Raw genomic sequence first — 20860 nt, forward strand, 5'->3', positions numbered from 1 at the left:
AATTCCATATGTTATTTAACTTACATTCTTTATTTTATTACTTCAAAATAACTATATTTTAAAATTAACAGCATATTAACACTTCAGCATTTCCATATTTTTTGGTATGGATCCAGTTTTGATTGAGAAATCACAGATAGAGCTTTATCATTTTTACTAATAATTTAATGTAAGATGACTTACATCACAATCTAAGAAGCCTTTGGAAAAAAGGAGATAAATAACTTTGTTCCACAGCATCCCTTTGGTGCCTTTTAACTGCTGTAATTTTGATAATTCAGAAAAATATTTTAGGAATTCTCTTCTTAGAAATAATTCCAACAGTAACTTTTCATATGACACATAGTTAAGCTGTGAAACTCCTTGCCACGGGTCATTGTAAAATCTGAGCATTAAGAAACTGGACAAATTATAGGGAAAAAACCCACACAACTGACACCTCTGGTTCAGGATGTCATTTAACTATAATTCACTCTGAGTTACAGCCTGCCCTATTCTTACACACTTTGATTTGTATTCACTAGAGGCCACTATCAGAGACAAATCACTGGGCTACGTGGACTTTTAATCTCACTTGGTACAGTCATTCTTAATGCCTAATGACAACTTAACTGTTGAATGATTTCCTCCCTTGATCTGTAAACTGAACTGTATTTGTTTCTCTTAATATATATTAGCTTAATAAAAATTTAAGCTCTTCATTTATCTCAGATCAGCCATATTTCATCAGCTGAAAGCAATCCAAGATCCTAAATCTCTGTCATGCATCTTAATTTGATGTGGAAAAGACTGAGACATTTTTTCCTTACATATGGATGAAAACTAGGATTTCACTATTAATTTACCATTATATACTTAATCAAATATTGCTAATGTGTTGTTTTTACCTGAGCAAGTCTGGTTTTGTCCTAATAATTCCCTTCATTGTACAGTAAATTGAGCCCAGAAAAATGTCTATTTCAGCTTCTATGTAGATTTAAAACCACTTGGAGGGTAAAAAAAGCACTGCTTCAACCTACACGGGCTATTTACTGTCATAGACATCGAATTTTATCTAGTTCAATCTAAGCCTACTTGTGCTTTTAAATTCCCAAATAAATCCTGAGATGTTTTAAATCAAAAGTACTGTCACTGCTACTTCATTAAAACCATATTTGCTGATATATATTACAAATGGAAATATATATATATAAAAATGATACATATTACAAATTGCAAATTCTTTACCCTGAAAATTTCTGGATAATCTAGTCTGGACACCAACACCAGACTTTTAGGAGCAAATACTTCTGCAGGCGGAATTAAACCAGACTCCTCTTCACCTTCAATGTCTTTTGTTCCCTTGAAAACAGAAACATTTTAATTAATAAGCAGAAAGAAACCTCAAACTAAAATGTTAGCATTCTTACAAAAAGTTAACATTTATCAGAACTTCAGAAAAGAAAATGAATGCATTATTTGAAACTGGTGATGAAGTCAACTAACAGGAGCATGTTCCAACAGTTGCCTGAACTCCCTGAAACCTTCTAGATGTAGTTCAACTTGTTAAAACTCACCTGGGAAGACATGCACCAACGTACCTAAAATAAAGTTCTCTGAGACAACAGTTTAAGAAGATAATGTTTCACATTAAATGCTCCCTGTTTCACATTTTAGATAGTGAAGTGGATTATAGAATGGCATCCTTTCACATCAGAGTGTTAGCTGATTTACAATCAACCATACTCCAAATACAGAAAAAAATACATTTCACAAAAGAATGTTCGGTTGTCCTACTCATATTCATATAATTCCATTTCTTAAGAATTCCCACTAATGTTACAGCTAAAATGATCTATACAGTGATATCCAGCCTGGTCAGTGAATTTAGAATTTAAAGGAATTTCTTCACAAGAAAACTAGTTCAGATTTCTCAAAAAATCCCTCAAACTTATGAACCACTAAGTTTCTGGTTTAAAAAAAAGAGAAAGGTGCAATGTAGATATACTTCCAGTTGTTCATGATATTGTGCAACTTGCTATAAGCTCCTTGCCAGCACTTACTGTTCAATCACAAATATTTTATTATTACTCATAGCCAAACGATGTCAGGAAATACTTTCATTCCTAAAATTCCACACATTCTTTCACAAATTCATTAACTGATTAAGTTTTCAAATGACAGAAAGTCCGTGCTTTCCAATTTTTGCATGTAAATCTCTCCGCCCCCACACCACCCACTAAATTTCTAAGTATTTTATTTGTTCCTCTGACTGAGCATTCTTCTAAGCAAAAATCACTATATTATCTTAAATAGGAATATGAGAAAAAATATTTCCCTTTCCATATGACAACATGAAATATCTGCCTTCTATTTCTGCCATGTTACTAGTCACCATTTCAGTTTATTAAAAGAAGAAAAGAATCCAACATCACTTTTCTATTAAATGGAAGAAACCTGACAGAAATGCTCTTAAATGCCAGGAATGTTGTGAGTTCATGAGCTTTATTTCACAATCTGAATTCAGAACGTACGGTTACTTTAAGTAAACGCATGTGTTCATATAAAAGCAGTTAAAACAATGATATTAGAAGCACTTAAAAAGCCGACTTAATAAATTATTTTAATTATGAAAAATGTTGTTACACTACGATTTACATGGGAATTTTGTTGATAGGGGTGCAAAATAAAAGGTTTGGAGACCTGTACAGCCTAATTGTTCTTCTAGTAGGAAACTAAACAGATTCCTTCAAAACCACTTGTTTTAACTAACCTAAATGACTTTTTACTGAAACAAAATTCGTAACAACAGTCCTATCCTGTCCAGTCCTGTGTGCCTGGTCAGAGCCAAATAGTGGTAGCTGAAGACACTAGCTGTCAGACAGCGGTCATCATCTGTGAACCACACCGAGACATGCATTTTATTATATAAAATGGTCTCCTCAGTTCTAGCACCAAATTGAAAAGGTCACTCTGAAAAGGTCCAGTAGCTGGGTATCAGCTAGAAGCTGCACTGACAGCTGTAGGGTAATAAAGAGCTACTTCCTAACCTGGCCCACAGGTGAAGGTGTCTACATTTGAGCCTTTGCCCATTGCCCTTCTACCCATGAAGTCAGACCTGGCCTTTCAGGCTTGTGTCCCGAACAGGGGCGTGTGTCTCTCGGATGCCGCTCAACTGCATTCAAGTTCTGTGTCAACCTATGGTAAAGCACTTCTCACCCCACCCCACCCGAAAGAAGAAGATATATAGGCATGTGTGTGTGCACATGCACCTTCGTGCTCGATCTTCATTACTATATAGACAAAAAAAAGGACACGTAATTTTTTATATGTACACCAGAGGAGACACAAATGCTATAAAATATTTTTATGCTTTTTTATACAAACTAAATGACATTCTGCGGTTCCTGTAGAACTGCCACTGTGATTCTTCAGGACATAAAAGTTAGGTGGTATTCACTGAGGCTATGCTATCCCTTGTCTAAGCAAGATGTCAAAAAAAACCAAAAACCAAAGCAAACCAACAAAAAAAAGCCAAAAAAGAAAAGAAGAAAGAATGAATATATAAGCATCACTATACTGAGTCAGACAAAAGGTTCACCTAGAGCTTACTACCCTGTCTTGGTGTCAAGGGCCCCCCTGAAGAGAGGGCAAGCTTAGTCAGGCCGTTCCTCCAGTGTATTCTCCCTGCCTCCAGCCGCCACCAGCTCAGGAACCGTCCTGACCTGAGAACAGCCTCTTATCTAAAAAGCAATTCAGCATTCAAATAAAAGTGGTTTCAAAAGAGAGTACTTAATGTTCATATTAACCGAGCCGTTTTAATTAAGAGATATGTATGATATTTTCATATCAAAGTAAACACAATTGGCACAGCAATATATACACAAATGGTCATATACTTGGCTTTGTACATTAATTTTTGCCTAAACGGCAACCAATACATACGCAATGTATGTGCTCAGTCTAGTTTGCATCTTGTTTCTCGGTGAAAATTGTGATTCACAAATTAATAGAGGAACACAATTAACCCAACAGTCACATGTCCCACACATGTTCATTTATTTCCATCCATTACAATGTTTACAGGGAGAGCTTTTACATTAATTACAGTTCCCTCTCCATGGCCCCAAAAATGCAAGAAGAATTTTTAAATTATAGTTTAGTGGTTATACACCACTAAATAGATAATCAACGAAAGTTTATTGTATCAACTGTTCTAAAGAGTAATTATGAATTCTAGGCATAAAGGCAACAGATTCTGGCTGACAAATTGACATTAGGAAAAATGAAATTAAAACATATTCCACACTTCTTAAGGCAAGGGAACATGGAAGCTTCTCTAGATTTACATCATACTAAGATAATGAAAACTCAGGGTGCATAGACAGGGAGGAGGTTTCTATAAAAGGTCATTTTCATAAAATCCACTCAACTTCAGATCAAGTCTTGAATTAATTCTTAATCAGATTTAATGTAAAACTTTAAGGGCACAACAGCAGCACAGTTTTGAATTGATAACTCATTTACACTATAAAACCACTCTTTTACTTCATAAAAGATGTACAGAAAAATGTAATGTGACTAACCGTATTTCTTCCACGGCTAAACGTTCCGACAGGCACGCAGGCACATTATTAGGAGTCACTAGACTAAGTAGATAATCATTTCAAACACATGACTTTTAACCTACTTTTCAAGCTAAGTATTAACAGCACAAGCATTCTGTAGCAATACTAAAATACAAAGCAGTAAAATCACAAGCTTAATTCTTTCTAGTTACACTTTTGCTCAGACACATGCACATTTGTCTGTCTTTATCCCCTTTCTCCCCCTTTTCTACGGAAAAAATATTCTCTAATCAAAACTAACAAAATAAAAGAGTTGTTCTGAGTTTGTTCTTTTTTCCCTCAATACGTTTTTATTTTATAAACATAGCATTCAGTTTACAACTAAATTAAGAATAATTGGATGTTAAGGCAAAGCTTGCTAACGATACATAAAGTGAACGATTAATTAAATTGGTTAAATAGGAAGATAATACTGCTATTTCTTTTTATTTGTTTAAATCTAGTTGATTATTATAGTTTTCCTTTGGCACTTACATTGGTTGGAAGAAGATGGTAATGGTATTTGGTATACTGCTACGGGGCTTCCCTGATGTCTCTGATCTAGACTGTTGGCTAGCAGCCTTTCATACTACAGTAGTAGATTAAGAATTTTCTTAATTTCAATTAAATATTGAAAGATACCGCTTTTTTTAATTTTCTCCTTTTTATTTCTACATATAGGCAGACTTTGAAAACAGCTGAGATGAAAAGAATGTACCACTAGAGAGCAAACCAGTGTTCCAGATGCTTAAAGATCCATTTAGTTTAAAAGGTGATACACATTTAAAATCTAATTCAGAAATAGCCATGCCTTTAAATTGGAAATGAATGAATTATTTTTTAACATCATATTAATAAAGTTCTGAAAAACTCTTCAGTAGGCTAAGAAATAGGTAACAGAGACTGATCTAACTGTATTAAGGAAAGGTAGGATGACCTGTGATCATACATGATTTCACCACGCTTAAAATATTTGGTCCCTTGTAATTATATCTGTGTTTGACTGAAGCCCATCAGGGTCCTGTTCCCTGCCCGACAAACCCAGAATCCTCTTTCCTTCTACATCTTGACTTGGTTTCTAAAGCTATAAGGAGAATATAGTGCAGAGATCTGTAAACTATGGCTGACTCAAGTCCATAAAGCTGTTGGTCTACAAAATCTACCAGGTAATACTACAACTATTAATATGTTCATTACAGAATTTCTTATCCACAAAGTCACCTAGCTAAGAAAAACTGTCTTTGCAGAAATCTTTACTGCGAAGGTTCCTCGTTCACATTCGAAATGATTGCGACAGTCTTGGCATCCGAAACACGGAAGGTACATAGGGGTTTTCCTGGTTTTTTTAAAGGTTGTCTTTTTTTCTTTTAGCCCCCACTGCACCTCTTGGAGAAGCAGAATTGCCAAACTGTTAAATTTAGGTATTTCTTAAGCAAATTTTAAATCACCATATTCTCAAAAAAACCATACATATAATATCACACTAATGAATATTAATACTTATGTTCAATGAGGTCAAAAAAAGTATAGGAAAATCAAGCTAATCAATTTTAAAACCAGATACAGAATTACATTCTTAAAATTTTAAAATACAATTAAACGAGCATTTTTTTATTATGTAAGTCGAACATGCTTGAGGATGTATCAAAAGTTTAACCAGAAGAAATCTTATCTGTTTTTACAGCAGGGTGTTTGATTTGTTTACTTGTCTTTTTTTCCCCTCCCTCTGTTTTCCTGCAGAAATAATATATAATAAACTCAGAAAATGGTGAAACTTCTTTTGAAGGACATATGATGCATCTCATTTTGCTCAACTTGTTTGCTACAGCTGTAAAGTGGCCTTTTAAAGAGACTGGCCAAAAAATAGTGTGTCCTGTACATTTAAAGCAAACCGATATATTCTTAAATTCAATTTTTTCCATGTATTTTAATGAATGTACAAACCCACATCTGCACTAAAAAAATATATATACACAATTCCTGCTATAACATAGTAATGAGTTTCTTAGGTTCTTACAGAAACGAGAATACAGAACTAGAGAGAGCATGAGTGCATATTTTTCAACTGTTTGCCTTCTTGTATCATGAGAACTAACCACTTATCGTATTTGTGACCTAAAGTAATAGGGTAAACTAGAATGTATAATAACCGACTAATTGAACTAACAGGATCACTTTATGAACTCACTCAATAAAAATAGCTGAATTAATAAACACATTTGTGCAAGCATTTGGAAAAAAAAATCTCACAAAATAACAGAAGTTCACATGGCCAAATAAAAAAAAAAAAAAAATCAGCATTAATCCCCTGACTGATAACCAATAGTTTAGAGAAATTAACTGATCAGCACTGCTCATCATTCTTCTGCTATGTATTTATTGTTTTCTGAGAACAATTTCGTCCTCAGGTTAGCCAAGAGATGTATATGGCATTAAGCCCAAGCTGGAAAAATTCAGTCTAATTATTCAAGCATTTTTTAATAAAGAAGGTAACTGACAACTGGAGTTACCTACCAACAGGTCAGACATGATGTCCCAGATCCACAGTCTAGAAAAAGCTTTACTACATTTGTAGCAGATGCAGTTAAAATTGAATACTTGTGGGCTCGATACACATATTATTAAATAAGACATTGACTTCCTTTAAATTGGTGTTCTTTTGCTTTAGAACTCGCTCTACATTTGCAGAAAGCATAAGAACAACAGGGCACAGTTTGCAGCTTTTTATCAGGTACACTGTAATAAGGTAGAGAGTTTGAAAGGTTGGTATTAGAAAAAAATTTCAAGTATTAAACAAAGAATAATTTTAATAATAAAATATGGCATATTTTCCTCAAATAAAACAGTGTAGATCAAGAGCAAAAAGTTTCTTAAAACTGAAATGTACATTAAATGTTTTCTTCATATGCTACACACAAGGTACTGTGGAAAAATGATTTACACATTCTAATGCAGCAAGTGATGAGCAGTCACGTAGCTCTCCCAGTTCAGCACCCATGCCAGTCTACCTAGGGAGACGTTAAAGGGAACGTAATCTCTGAAAATCTGAAAGCACACAATACAGAGCGCGCGGGCTTTGCTTAAAAACGTATGATTGACACCATTTCAAAACTTCACCACAGTCTCCTGTTTCTTTAGTATGCACCATATGCACTACTCGGCAAACCTCGGCAGGTACAAAGGTGAATATGAAGTAGCCCTGCGACGTTTTCTGTCCAATGCATTTTGTTGGCTTTCAATCACGAATACAGATTCATAGTTGAAAATTATGAGTTTTAAATGACACCTTGTAAGGCCAAGAATAGTTTAAGTGTTTAGTTTCCGTGCTTAGCATCAAAGGAGCGTAAGAGAGACATTTCACTGGAGCTATGTTGTGTACTGGCTTGCCAAAACAGAAGTAGTAACACTGCATGAAACATGACATAAGCTCAACCAATCAACCTGATAGCAAAACTGTTGGAAAGCCCTTTACATCGGGCCCTTTTCTCATTGCTTAGTTTTACTCTTTATGTACTTTTTACTGCTGACACCAAAAATCTCACACAGAAACTGAGCACCTGAAAATCAGAGCAAACCTTAAGTAACCTGGTCATTCACAAGTTAGTCTCAAGGAAGAGCAACAAAAACAACCACCACCAGAATCAGCATGCCAGCTGAAATATGTTCAAAGCAAACAGTCGTAGCTCTTAATGCAAGAGTTATTTAACTTATGACACTCTTCTGCTACAGAACTGTAATAATAAAAATGCATACAGGGTCATGAGAAGGCCACCAAGTTAATGAAATCCACAGAGGTTACTAAACATGCACCAGGCATATTTGGCTCAGCTGGTCCTTGGACCGTAGAGGTAAAGGAGGGATCACTCACAGAGCTATTACGTACGCAGCCGTTCCTCTGCTCTTCCCTAGACATTCACTCCTAACCATCCCCAACGACAAAAAACTATACAAGATGTCTTTTCTTTCTGACCCCAAATGATAATTCGTACGTTCTTCCAAGCATTTAATGTAACACATTTGAATGTATCTTATTTAATGATATAGCTTCACACTATTATTTAGATGATAAAAACATGTAACTTTTCCAGTATATTATTATATTCAGTGTTCACTGGTAGACAACAGTTTCAAGACCACATTGATTCTCTTTTGGTACCTAAATCACACACAAAAAGTAGTAATGCAGGGTTAAGCCTAAGTCAGACAGTTTATTAAATACAGAAAAAAAAAAATCAAGTGATCACAGACTTTTTTTTTTTATTCCTTTCTTTCTTTTCCCTCTGACCAAACAAACTTTAAGGACACAAACACAAAAAACCCCAAAACAACAAAACATTTACACAAATCTAAAACATAAACTGAATTAATTTTATTAATGGTTTCAGACATGGCCCTAGGTATGTTGAAGAGAGAAGAAAAATAATTACAGCATCCACATAACAAGCAAATAGCTCTTTTTAGCTACTAATTAATTTAATTTCCTGTAGATTTATGTCTAATCCATTTGTGGATTACCTGATATCTGATCAGGATTGATCTCACACTCCCAAGTTTTCCGTCATGTGGCACTGGACTACAAAACATCTCTTTCTGCTTCCCAAACACTTTCATAAAAGCTACTGCAAGTACAAGATCTCTACTATCAGTCACATTTGCCTGACACTGGATGTGTTTAAATGTCATGTGGAAAATCAGCACACGAACAGACGTTTTCATGTAAGCCTCAATTTCAGCTTAAGAAATTATGTTAAAACTTCTAGTAGAAAAAGGTGACTGATTTTGTGCCACTTCAGTGAAAAACTGCAACTCATTTAAAGGCAACAGATGTGGCAGCCAAGAAAACAAGACAGCAGCCAACTTTACTCATATTAGCCTTATCTTTTTTTATTCAAGAGATATTAATTGCTCTGATCCAGCCCTCAAATTTTAAGGTTTCCTCTTGAACTTTTATGAACTTAATTTTGCCACAACAATCATATTATTTTGTCAGCTCTGCTTCTAAATACTGACATTTAACTTAAAAATAACAATACAGCCAAAATCTACATTAGGAACTGAAGTCAATTTTTAAAGATGAAAATGACCTACCAATATAGTCCAAAAAAATTCTCCCTACTACGGACTGTAGCTGATGTTAAGGGACTTAGACAGTTTGAGAACACATTAGCATTTGCTCCTTCAACATGCAGCTGAATTATAGCATACACGAACTTCCTTCTTCTCCTGTCTTTTCACCTCATCTTCAGAATGTGGACATGTCCATCTTAATACTTGAATACGTATGCCAAAATCTGCCATTTATCAATTCTCCAACAATGAAGGCTCCTAGATAAAGCAACTCTGAACTTTACCCAACTCTCCAAGACAATCAGTTGTCCATCCGGTCTTCACTTACATTGGCTCTGACTCCCCCCAGTTGGACCACTATGTCCTTCTGGGCCTTTTGAACCACCAGGCATGCAGCTCTGTGCATCGCCTTCGTTAGAGAAGCCACTCATTTTCAGACGTGAGGACAATCCATGCATGCTGACTGTACATCTCAAGTCTGGGGGCGTATGCTACTGAAGTCAGAAGTGCATTTAGTTCTGATTAATGTTGAGCAGAGAAAAATTAGGTTTCTCTTCATGTCAGAATGAGGAAAATCAATTTAAACTGATAGAAAAGTTAGAAAACACAAAGCTTTAGATTTGCTTTACCATTCTGAAGGTGGAAGCTGGCAGGCATTATCTGAAACTCCAAGGAAACCAAATGTGAACAGAAAGTGAAATTAGAATTGTACTTCTAATGTAATTCATCCAGTCCTAGAGAGAGAATGAACATCTCATTACAAAACTTTCGTTCTACTACTTCATTATAACTGTCAAAAACAGCTTGCCCTATGCAAAATTATGCAGTGAAATTGTGCCAAGTTCAGCAAGCCTGTTGTTTTTCTACTAATTGCCCAGCAAATAAGATTTCAGGACCATGCATGATTTCTTATTTTAAGAAAAATTATCTGAAGCTTGTGTTCATAATCTCATGTCCATTGCTCATTTGGGATGGATCCCTTTCTCTCCAAGTGACTTAGTTTCTGCTCGTCTTATTTGCAGCCAAATACACTCTTAGCTGGTTTATTAACAATCAAAGGCAAAAAACCATTCAGCATCATTTTATTTACTTTTCAGATTATACGGACGCACGTATCCAATAAATTCTAACACATGTCCAAAAGTTAAAATAAACTTAGCAGACTGCCTCTAGAAGACAAATCTGCATCCTGCCTACTATCTGCTGTACTGAACTAAACCCACAGGTAAAGAGATCTACTTCATGGCTTGTCTACGTGCACAGAATCATAGCACTACGGCTGAACATACACTGGAATAATTATACTGGCATAAAAGTCATTATCTTGATTTAATAGTTTCAAAACAGGATAATAAACTGTAGTCATGCACAGTAGGGATTCTATCAAGTAAAAAAGAAAAGGACCAAAGAGAGACAATTATGCAAAGATCATAAACTTATCAAGTAACCTCAAGTCTCTCTAACAGGTCAGCTCATTGCACTTCCTAAATACTGCTAGCACTTCAGAGTACTCACAAGCAATAATAATGACTTTGCATTGCACCTTCCAGCATTACACAAAAGTTACAGCACCAGCATCTATTAGATGTTTACCACTTAATGCACCTCACTTTGAAAACTCCAGAAGGTGCTTTATACGCATTATCATCTAACCACCTCTGCTTAAAAGATAGCATCCCCCCACCCTGTGAGCTGAGACTTGGGGCCACTGTGTAGGCACAGCACAGGAGTAAAGAGTAAAAGGAGACCTTTACCCGAAACAAGCTTTTGCACCCTGCAACAGCACGAGTTCAAACTGGGAGGTGTGTGCCAATGCACAAGCCAGGGGATAAACAGGACAGGAGAAGTTACTGCCAGTGTTAGTAGGTAGATGGAAATATGCTTTCCTCTGTACAACTGTTCTCACCTTAACTTTAAGTTCTGGTCTAAAGAGGACCTTAAATGCATAAAAGGGCATTAAAAATACAAGTCTGTTTCGTATCATATAGAACATTAGCTGCAACTTTCTCTTTACACAGAAACAGAAAGGAAATAAGGCATTACTTAAATCTCTCTACGCTATTGTACCATCCATTTCTCAGCAGATTGAGAAAGATGATGACGTAATATACTAAACATTATTTTTAAAAATGTTGGGGTTTTTTTTCCATAAAATGTGTTTTGGGGCATTGACCGTAAGAGGTCACTTTGAGAACAAATTTAACATTTGGGGTATTCACAAAAAGTTATTAAGCTTCATCTTAAGAATAACATGCTAATACAATATCCAAAGGGGGATCAGATTTCACACTTCAAAAAGGGTACAACTGAACTGAGTGTTCTCATCCTCTGCTAAAAACCAAACATCAGTGACTCATCAAGCGGCGTATGCTTTAGCACAGTAGGATCACCAACTCTCCAGTCCAAGCATAAAAATTAAAACTTTATGAAGCACGAAGTCATTTTGTTGGCAGTTTTTCCCTTGACTCAGGAAATATTTGTGAATGTTGCAAATCTGCCATTTTACGGTTTGGGATTTTTACAATTTCTCTTTCCTCTTTTTGCAGGGGGGCAGAGAGAGGAAGAGAACATGAATGGCAGGAAATGGCAGACTTGTGAATTATTACTTATGTGTATTGTCCAGAGTGATATATTTAATCTTACCAACTTTGTCATCGCAATGTTTTAACATACATATGCTTAAGACAACACACAAGAATGATAAAATCTTGTAGTAAGATTGTTATAAACAAACGTTTGGGGTTTTGTGCTGATCTCACTGAGCGGATTTTCTGTAATGCAAGAAATGCAGTTGCACAGGCTCAGTTACTGGCATAAATCATTCGCTAATTTGTTGATGGCAGGGTTGGGGAGAGAGGATAAATTTCTTTCAAAGTGCAAAGCAACGTATAATTTGACATTAAGTTCCCAAACGATGCGAGTCAACATTTTTTGAAAAGATTCTATCTATGGTGCTCTTCCAAACATTGTTAGTATAAATTCTAACTGTGTAATTGGTAAGAAGCACAGCTGAGGTCAGTAGAAGTATCTGCTGAGTCAAAAGTATTAAATCAAGTCTTTGTGTGCTAACATCCAGAAATTGCTTTCAGAAATAAGAATCTCATTTTAGCAAATGGCGTACACACGGAACTGTGTGTGTGTGTAGGTACACATTTTTTTGATGGCTAATGAAGTTACAGACACAGAGTAACTGAGTTTTATGGGTGAATTACATAGATGTAAGTTATGATTCTTCTGAAAATCCTCTGGCTGCTCAACAGCTTCCGGCTTCAGTCACCAGAAAAATATGCTAAGTAGACTTTTTTTTGGTTGATAGGACCAGGTTTTCTTCAAATCAATGAGATTTCAAGCAGATTTCAAATCAATGAGATTTGAAATCCACAGCAATGATCAAAACACAGTAATGGGGGAAAAAAAACCAAAACAAAAAAATGCCTTCAAGGCACTGTGAAGGTAGAGGAAATGGGGATGTTTCGAGTTATCCTCTTCCTCCTAATTCCTGTAGATACACGCAAGTCAGTATGGCAACCAGCTCTATTTGCTAGAGCATCTACAGAGCACCTTAAGCCAGACACCAACATGAATCAGACCAAGAATGTGCTGGAGACATAAAAAGCTGGAAGGAGAAACCAGTGCCGTATCTCAGATTTCTTTGGTTGGTAGAAACTTGAGGTGAGAGAGAAATCTTGCATATTGAACTGCTCTGAAATGTACTAAAGAAGTCTTTAAATGACACCAGCTTTACCATTGCTAATGCATTATTAGACTGCCTCTAGTAGTCTAGACATGTTCCAAACTTTAGACTCCTATTAAGGTCAAGCTTTCAAATGCTTCATGTTAATCTCAAAAGAAGAACATATCACTATATAGCTTTAACAAATTTTCTGGGACAATTAAGTGAGACTAGCATCATAAAACAGAACAACTCTGTTTCTGTGATTCTGTGAACTCACAAAGGATTACATGGCAAAGCTGTATCACCTGCATTCACAGCACCAAGTGAGTTCTGTTCCCATATTTAATGGAATATCATGTGTTCACCTTCCTCGTGAGTACATATATGGAGTATTAATCAGACTAAATGTAACAGTCATCTTTTTGATACATTATCACAACTTAATGAGAGCTGATTGCCAATCAAACTGACCAGTATCTATGCAGATAATAAATTCTGTGTCAGTTCAGAATGACAGTACTGCAACAATGCAAATTATAATTCATAAGATGTCAACAAATAAAACAGTATTTTATTTTCTATCCAGGGGTAGGAAGTTGAAAATAGGCCATCAGCTGATTACTAGAGCCTGTGCTTTTCTCTGGAAAACTTGTTATGACATGCAACTGCCAAGAGATTACACTGAATCCAGGGCTTTCAGAGATACCAGGGAGAACACTTTTGTCCTGCAGACTATATAGCTTTTACAGTTGCTATATTAATCCTGCAGCCTAGGTTATTGTGGGTACCATCTGATATACCATGTGAGTACAATCTCCTTACTCTTCAGGTAGCTTTTATTTACAAATTATCCTATAACAAACAGCTGAAGGAGGAATGAAGAGAACCGGAATGACATAAATAGCCTTCTCAGACCCAGCTTGATCACTTGTCTCAAAAAGGTACTTGTATTACTATGCAGGAGGCTCAAAAAAGGTTTGATAGTTCTCTTCTAGCATTTACAAGCTGAGAAATTAGTTTGTTTTCACTTTGCAGTTTAATTAACCACAGAAACTTCCAGGTGGTTGATTCCAATTTTCTGTGAAGATGATTCTGCCAAGCCAAACATCTATTCTGCTTTCACTGAATCCCAACCAATCTCGTGTATCAGCACGGTTTACCTGGTGAAGGCTACTGGGAAAGCTATAACTCTTCTTTTTTTGAAATTTAATCTTACTTTTGCCTCAGTGAGTTACATCATTTGGTAAAAAAAATAAATTAAAAAATTTGAACTGTATTTAACTGTGAAATGTACTGTCCAGATTTTATTTCAAGTCCTGGACACTATGATTCATGGACTGTTTGTTTAATGAGGCATGCATCTCAATGGTTAAATCAATATTACTTTCATAGCCCAATGCTTCATAAGCTTATGTTTCATTACAGATTGTACATGTGCTGAATTCTTGTCTAATGACCATGTAACAGGGCACGTTCAATTATTCTCTTTGGGTTTTAGAAAGAAACAGGAAGTTTGGCTATAAACAATGCAGTCATAGAATAAATTTCACCACAACAAGTTCATCTGAAAAATATGCATTCTTTACAACACAGCCAGGAATGGCACTGTGAGAACCAACATCCTGCTGCACTCAGTTTTTTGGGGGGGGGGGGTTTGTTTTTTGTTTTTTTTAATTTTGGGTTGGTTTTGTATTTTTTTTTATTAATACTTAGGCAATGTAAGAAAAATACCCTTTTAGTTAATACTGAATGTTTTGTGATGAGTATTACTTGAAAGATGTGGATAATGAATCAAAAGCAGCTGCTAGAAACCACAGGATAAATAACAAGTTTGCTAAATTTAGTATATGTTATGAAATACATACAGTGGAGGAAGAGTCAGCCATTGTAAATTTTTATCAGCTAGGAGAGAATTACTATAGAATATTTCCCTCTTTACTTACAAAATAAAAACAGACATGAAATAATGACAAAATTTTTAATAGGAAGATGTTAGTTGATCTACACTAAAATTTAAGACTAAAATACATCTAAACATTTGCTTACATTTCTGCTTTTAATTCCTTTTAATAATCTACAAAAATATCCACCTAAACTGTAGCATTAATGAAATAACAACTATTATTCTCTGGCTTCCAATTGTGCCTAGAAAATGCACATTATTATTACTATGCCGCGTCTTTTAATTATTCTACAAATAGGTTAACAACTCAACTCAAGTATTAAACAGAGTACACTGGATTATTGAAAGCATTTTCTTAAAAATAATCAATAATGTTACAGTTCTTCACTAAAAGAGAACAAAATTACTTAGCCATCTTTTTAACCTTAACTAATTTTAATATACTTAATGTCAAGGTTTTACATATTAATTTTCATGTGCGAAAGAAAATATTTCAAAACATAACAACGACAGTCTGCAATTACAGATTGGATTAGGTTTTCCCTAGGTTCTAGCTTCTAAGGATTCCAAGTATTATCTCATAGCAGAGATTCTGTGAAGTACTTTACATCAAATGGGAAACAAAATGTCTATTTTTGAAAGACTGAGGTTGCCCAAAAATAATTAAATACATGTTTAAAAACAAACACTGCCAAGTAGCTGACACCCAAAATCTGACCTACCTAAAAACTGAAGAATTATTCTATCAGTTTTATAAATCTTGCCATTTACACCCACACAAATCTTGCCAGTAACTGCACTTACGGAAATATGCACATACATTAGAGCATACTTGTACACTTTGTCCTGTGCTGGTCTGATAGCGCTGGCCAGCAGAGGGAGCAGAAGTAAATAAACCTTTTTGCTAGAACAAAGATGAAAATAATTCATGCTATGTCAAACATGGAAGTAAATGAAAGGAACACCATATTGGCTGTCCCATTAAAATAACATGTGGTGGTGAAAAAGAAATTCTTTGAAATGTTTTTGGCTGGGGTTTTTTTCAAAGCAGTTAAAAAACAAAAAACACAAACAAGTACATTGAACTTACTTTTGCGTGCATATCTGTACGACAGAAAAATACATCCTTAACAGGAACAGCAAAATATTTTCTAAAGTTGTCCTCTATAACATTAACCTATTGTTTCTAGACACCTTCTTCTGCATTTTTGTTACGTATTGTAAAGTTTTACCTGCAGGTTAATCTCTGCTTCATAGAAAGTTAAGCAGGAACAGTAGTGCCTCTCTGAGTCTATGTCAGTCAAAACCACCACAAAGAACGTCGGCTGTTTTCTCTCTTTCGAAAGCTGCCATCCTCCAGGCTGGCAAAACTAATGAAACAAACAAAAAAGAGACATATAGTTAAGTAGTCATGTCCATTGTTTTAAGAAATATGAAAAATACTTTTAAACAACATGACAGAACATTATCTGAAACAAGAAGCTCATTTCATGTAAAATGAACATATGCAGGGTTGCAAAATTTGAAGAAAATGGGGAAAACCCAGTACACCTTGGAGTTGGTCAGTCTGATATAAATCTAGCTCCATAGACATCGAGGGAGATACAAAACTCTATGAACTGAAGATGTGTTCCTTTCAATGCAGTATTCAAGGTAATTTTTGCAGGATTTAGCAGGCAACAACAACTGGAATAAATTCACATGTTATACAGGTTTCATTTAGATAACAGGTTAGAATTTGAAGTTAAAATTCTTGTGTCTTGGAATGCCTCTGCGTTTTTAATTTCTCCACTTATTTCTCCATTAATTCATCCAATCAAACATAAATATTGCACTTATACCTACTTGCAAAATTATTCAATACTTACTCCTACAAAATACCATTTATAGAGCGGTATTTTTCATCCATTTATTGAGGTACTATAAACTTCATTGTGAACAATTGAAATTTTATGAGGTCACACCATAGCAGGGGTATAAGTTTGCCACCCCTGTGAAAAATATGTTCAAGTTTCTTGACTTCCTAAGTCTCAGGGACAAAGAAAATCACTTGCTTCTCGGACTCAAAGGGGCTGCAGTTCTCCAAATACTTCATATGTACTTAGAATATTTCATGTTTCCAAGGTCTTGCAGCAACGAGCAGACTAAATATGTGCAACACTTAAAACACACATCAAATAAGCCTAAGTCCTTGCAGTATTTGTTCCTTCCAGCTGACCAGGGCCATGGCAGCCCAAGTCACCAGAACTGAAGACAGCAATTCTGACCTCAGAACAGAGATTGCACAAGCATCATGAACAACAAAGAGAACTACAGCTCAAAAGCAAAGGGAAAAGTGTACGTTCCTGCTTCCTTTTTAAATGACTGGAGTGCAGCATCGGTTAATAACTTGTTCCCAGTAATGGAAGAGTGTGCTGAAATTCAGACATCAGTTTGCTGAAGATTCCTGAGATGGTCTTTATGGAATTTTGTATTCACTTGTTTCTTTTACTTAAGGCTGAAGTCACATTCATGAAACATTCACACGTACGTTATTATTAGCAGAATTATAAACTTAGAATTTACACAGGGCAAAGGTAATAGCCCCTGTATGTACTAGGAATAAAAATAAATAAGTAAATAAATAAAAAACACAAACGAACATTTCTAGAGTTGTTAAACAATGCAGACGCCAAAGGAACCAGAGATAGGTCAAAATCTCATGTTTCCAACAATTGCTTCTTTTCCCTGGACAGCTGCTAAAAACTGAGAGAGCATGAAGAGTAAGCTGTAAAAAAACATTTACTACAGATTCATCTTTAGAACCTCTACAGTAAAAACTGGGTAGTCTTAGGTGAACAGCAGTTAAAAGTCTGCCTCTGATACACAGTTTATTTTATGATCCTGGGAAAATTTTCAAAACCATAGTTTTCTGATGTTACATTCTTCAAATTCTAGATAGTAAGCTTAACGCTCTGAGTCTGTATCCTTAGAAGTGCTAAGCACCCCCTCCTGCATCTGAGAATAACTGTTCTGAACATCAAAAAGTACTCTGAGAAAAGACATCCTAGTCATTCCAAGCTAAGCATCTAGTATTAGTCCATGATTTTGATAATACTGACCTAATCTCCCTTTGTTTGTCATCCCATGTCAGTTAAAAATAAGAAGACACCACTATTAATCTTGCAGGACTGCTATAAAGATAATGTAATATGGTCGCTATATACAGACTTTATAACAAAAGCATCATTAAAAAGATTGACAATAAAATCATTAGAGTTCTGTTATGTATTGCAGAGTTTAGATCGTGTGTGGTAAATGAAGCCTGGAATCTGTTGCTCAAACAAGACAAAAACCCCAAAACTCTGCACAGCTATTTGTTCAATGAGTATGAGCCAAAATGCAAAGAATGCAGTAAGATTCTGTTAATAAATAAAAACTTTCCATAGTATACCGTTAACACTGAATCGTCCACACAAGGTAGGTCAAATTAAGGTTGCTTTGGCACTTTTGAAGCTCCAAACACTTGAGTTTACAATCTTCACGCTCTTTCAGATCTGCCAAGTCTACCAGCTCCGACAGGAGAGCCTTGCTGGTGCCGCTGCCCTTTAGCTTTACGGGTAATTTCCCATCTCACACCTGTAAGTAGCATTCTATCAGATTTTTGAGTGTCTGGAATTCCTGGATAAAGGACCATTCTTCACCCACCAAACACCACCCTAAAGGCAAAGAAGAGCTGGTATATCCAAATAATGGACAAACAACGTATTCTGCACCCAAACGACAAATACATGACCTTGGGATGTGTGGCTTATGCATAGCTGGTTTTCACACGATACACACAGAATATACCAATTTTGAACTTTGAGGTATTGGTAGGCTAATTTTTAATATACTTTTTGTATTTATTTTAAAATAAAATAAATTTTAAAACAATTTTTCAAATTGTAATAAGCCATTATTAGCAGGTCTACTGCATAAAATTTATACCAACATTTGCCCTGTAAACTGGGAAATGCAAAGGGAAAACCAATAGCTCAATTTTTAATTATCAGAAGTGACTGTTGAGCTGGGCAGGGTGCTCTCAATAGCAATGTCTTGATCTTTATGCATGTCTAAACCTTACTCATGTCAGTGAGAATTCTTCCCAATTTCAAAATGATCTTGTGTACAATGTATCCTTTCTAGATTTAACTATTTTACTAGAAAAAAAATTAGTGATTTTTAAGGAAAACAGCTGAAGTAGAGTACATACACTGGCTACAGAGAGAATCTGTGTTTTCAAATAAACTGGAAGGAATTTATAAATAGAGAGATTGAGGATAAAGGCAACATGCTCGTCCAAGAAATTAAACAATGAATAATTCTCGGTTTCCTTAAAATAAGGTAAGAAATATTAGTGCAATGTTTGCAATGCAAACAACATTGAGAGGAACTTCCAAATTAGTATAAATACAAGCTACTATCCAGTATTATTACCAGCACAGTCTGGCCACTAAGAACAGGAAAATGTTTCCTTACCAAACCAGATGCTATACCAAAACAGACAAAAGCACCACTGTGAATATAATTCAAAGGTCACGTGCTTCTTCAGTAAACAAGAAAAAAACCCCAGAAGTTTAAAAATGAACACGCTCTCATATTGTTTCACTTATTTGCCAGAATTCTTGGAACCAGAATACAGTTTCTACCAAAGACACTGAAAGTTAGAAAGACTCAGATTGTCCAACTCACTATTTATAGAAATAAGCCTCTAATGGTGGCGAGTGCTCCAAATCGACTCCACATTACAACTGATTGCCTTCTAAAATCTGGTACAAATATCCAGAAGTTGTCCTGAAGAATATGTAACAGATCTTACATTCAAGGTGCTGAAATGACATTTCAAGCATTGTTTGAAACTGCAGGTGCCCACCAAAGCAAGAACTTTCTCTTAGTTATTCCCACAAACGCTTTCAGACTAAACAAGAAACCAGAGAGATTTAAAAATGACGCATAGTGTTTTAGAACAGTGTAGCTGGGTTTGTTACCTTTAAAAATTTTTTAAGTCGTCCCCACGAACCTTCTCCCTAAAGTCTAGACGTGATTAATGAATGTTTAAAAGTGGTATTGGTTTCTTCTAATTTTTATAAGCCAAAAAAATCATCTTTGCTTGATTCATAAATTTGTTCCTTCTTTCCTACCTAGACCAATAGCCATACGCCTACTCCTTGCCTTGTCCTTCTCTATTAAAATAAGTCATTTGCATAAATCAGCATACGCCTTAGCTTTGGTGTCTAGAATCACAGAATCATAGAATATCCTGAACCAGAAGGGACCAATGAGGATCGACTCTAACTCCTGATTCCACACAGGGCAACCTCAAAGTTAAACCATGTATTTAAAAGCATTGTCCAAACGCTTCTCGAACACCAACAGGCTTGAGGCCGTGATGACTTCCCTGGGCAGCACTCTAAAGTCTATTGAAAAATTGAAGAAAACGTAAAAGTAGTCACAATTTCTATAAAAGCACTGGAGGAATTAGTGTGTAGGAAGAAAGCTTACTGGATACTGTGGAAATGAAGACTAAATACTATTATTATACTGAACAGTAATTATATAGCGTTCAACTTTCATTAGAAAAAAGTTTTAGTCATTTGTATCCTCACC

At 35.5% G+C, this 20860-nt stretch overlaps 1 protein-coding gene across 4 annotated transcripts in view; it reads right to left on the reverse strand.

Moving 5' to 3' along the window:
- Window positions 1-20860, reverse strand: part of SBF2 (SET binding factor 2) — a gene marked incomplete at both ends in the record, with an annotated part of 278020 nt that overhangs the window by 148552 nt on the left and 108608 nt on the right. For all 4 annotated transcript variants that reach the window (XM_082000477.1, XM_082000476.1, XM_082000474.1 and 1 more), the window contains 2 exons: window positions 1228-1341; window positions 16465-16602. In XM_082000477.1, the coding sequence (XP_081856603.1) occupies window positions 1228-1341; window positions 16465-16602 (252 nt within the window). The remainder of the gene's footprint in view (window positions 1-1227; window positions 1342-16464; window positions 16603-20860) is intronic.

Source organism: Phaethon aethereus (assembly GCF_964289735.1).
Source record: "Phaethon aethereus genome assembly, chromosome: 5".
Taxonomy (NCBI): domain Eukaryota; kingdom Metazoa; phylum Chordata; class Aves; order Phaethontiformes; family Phaethontidae; genus Phaethon; species Phaethon aethereus.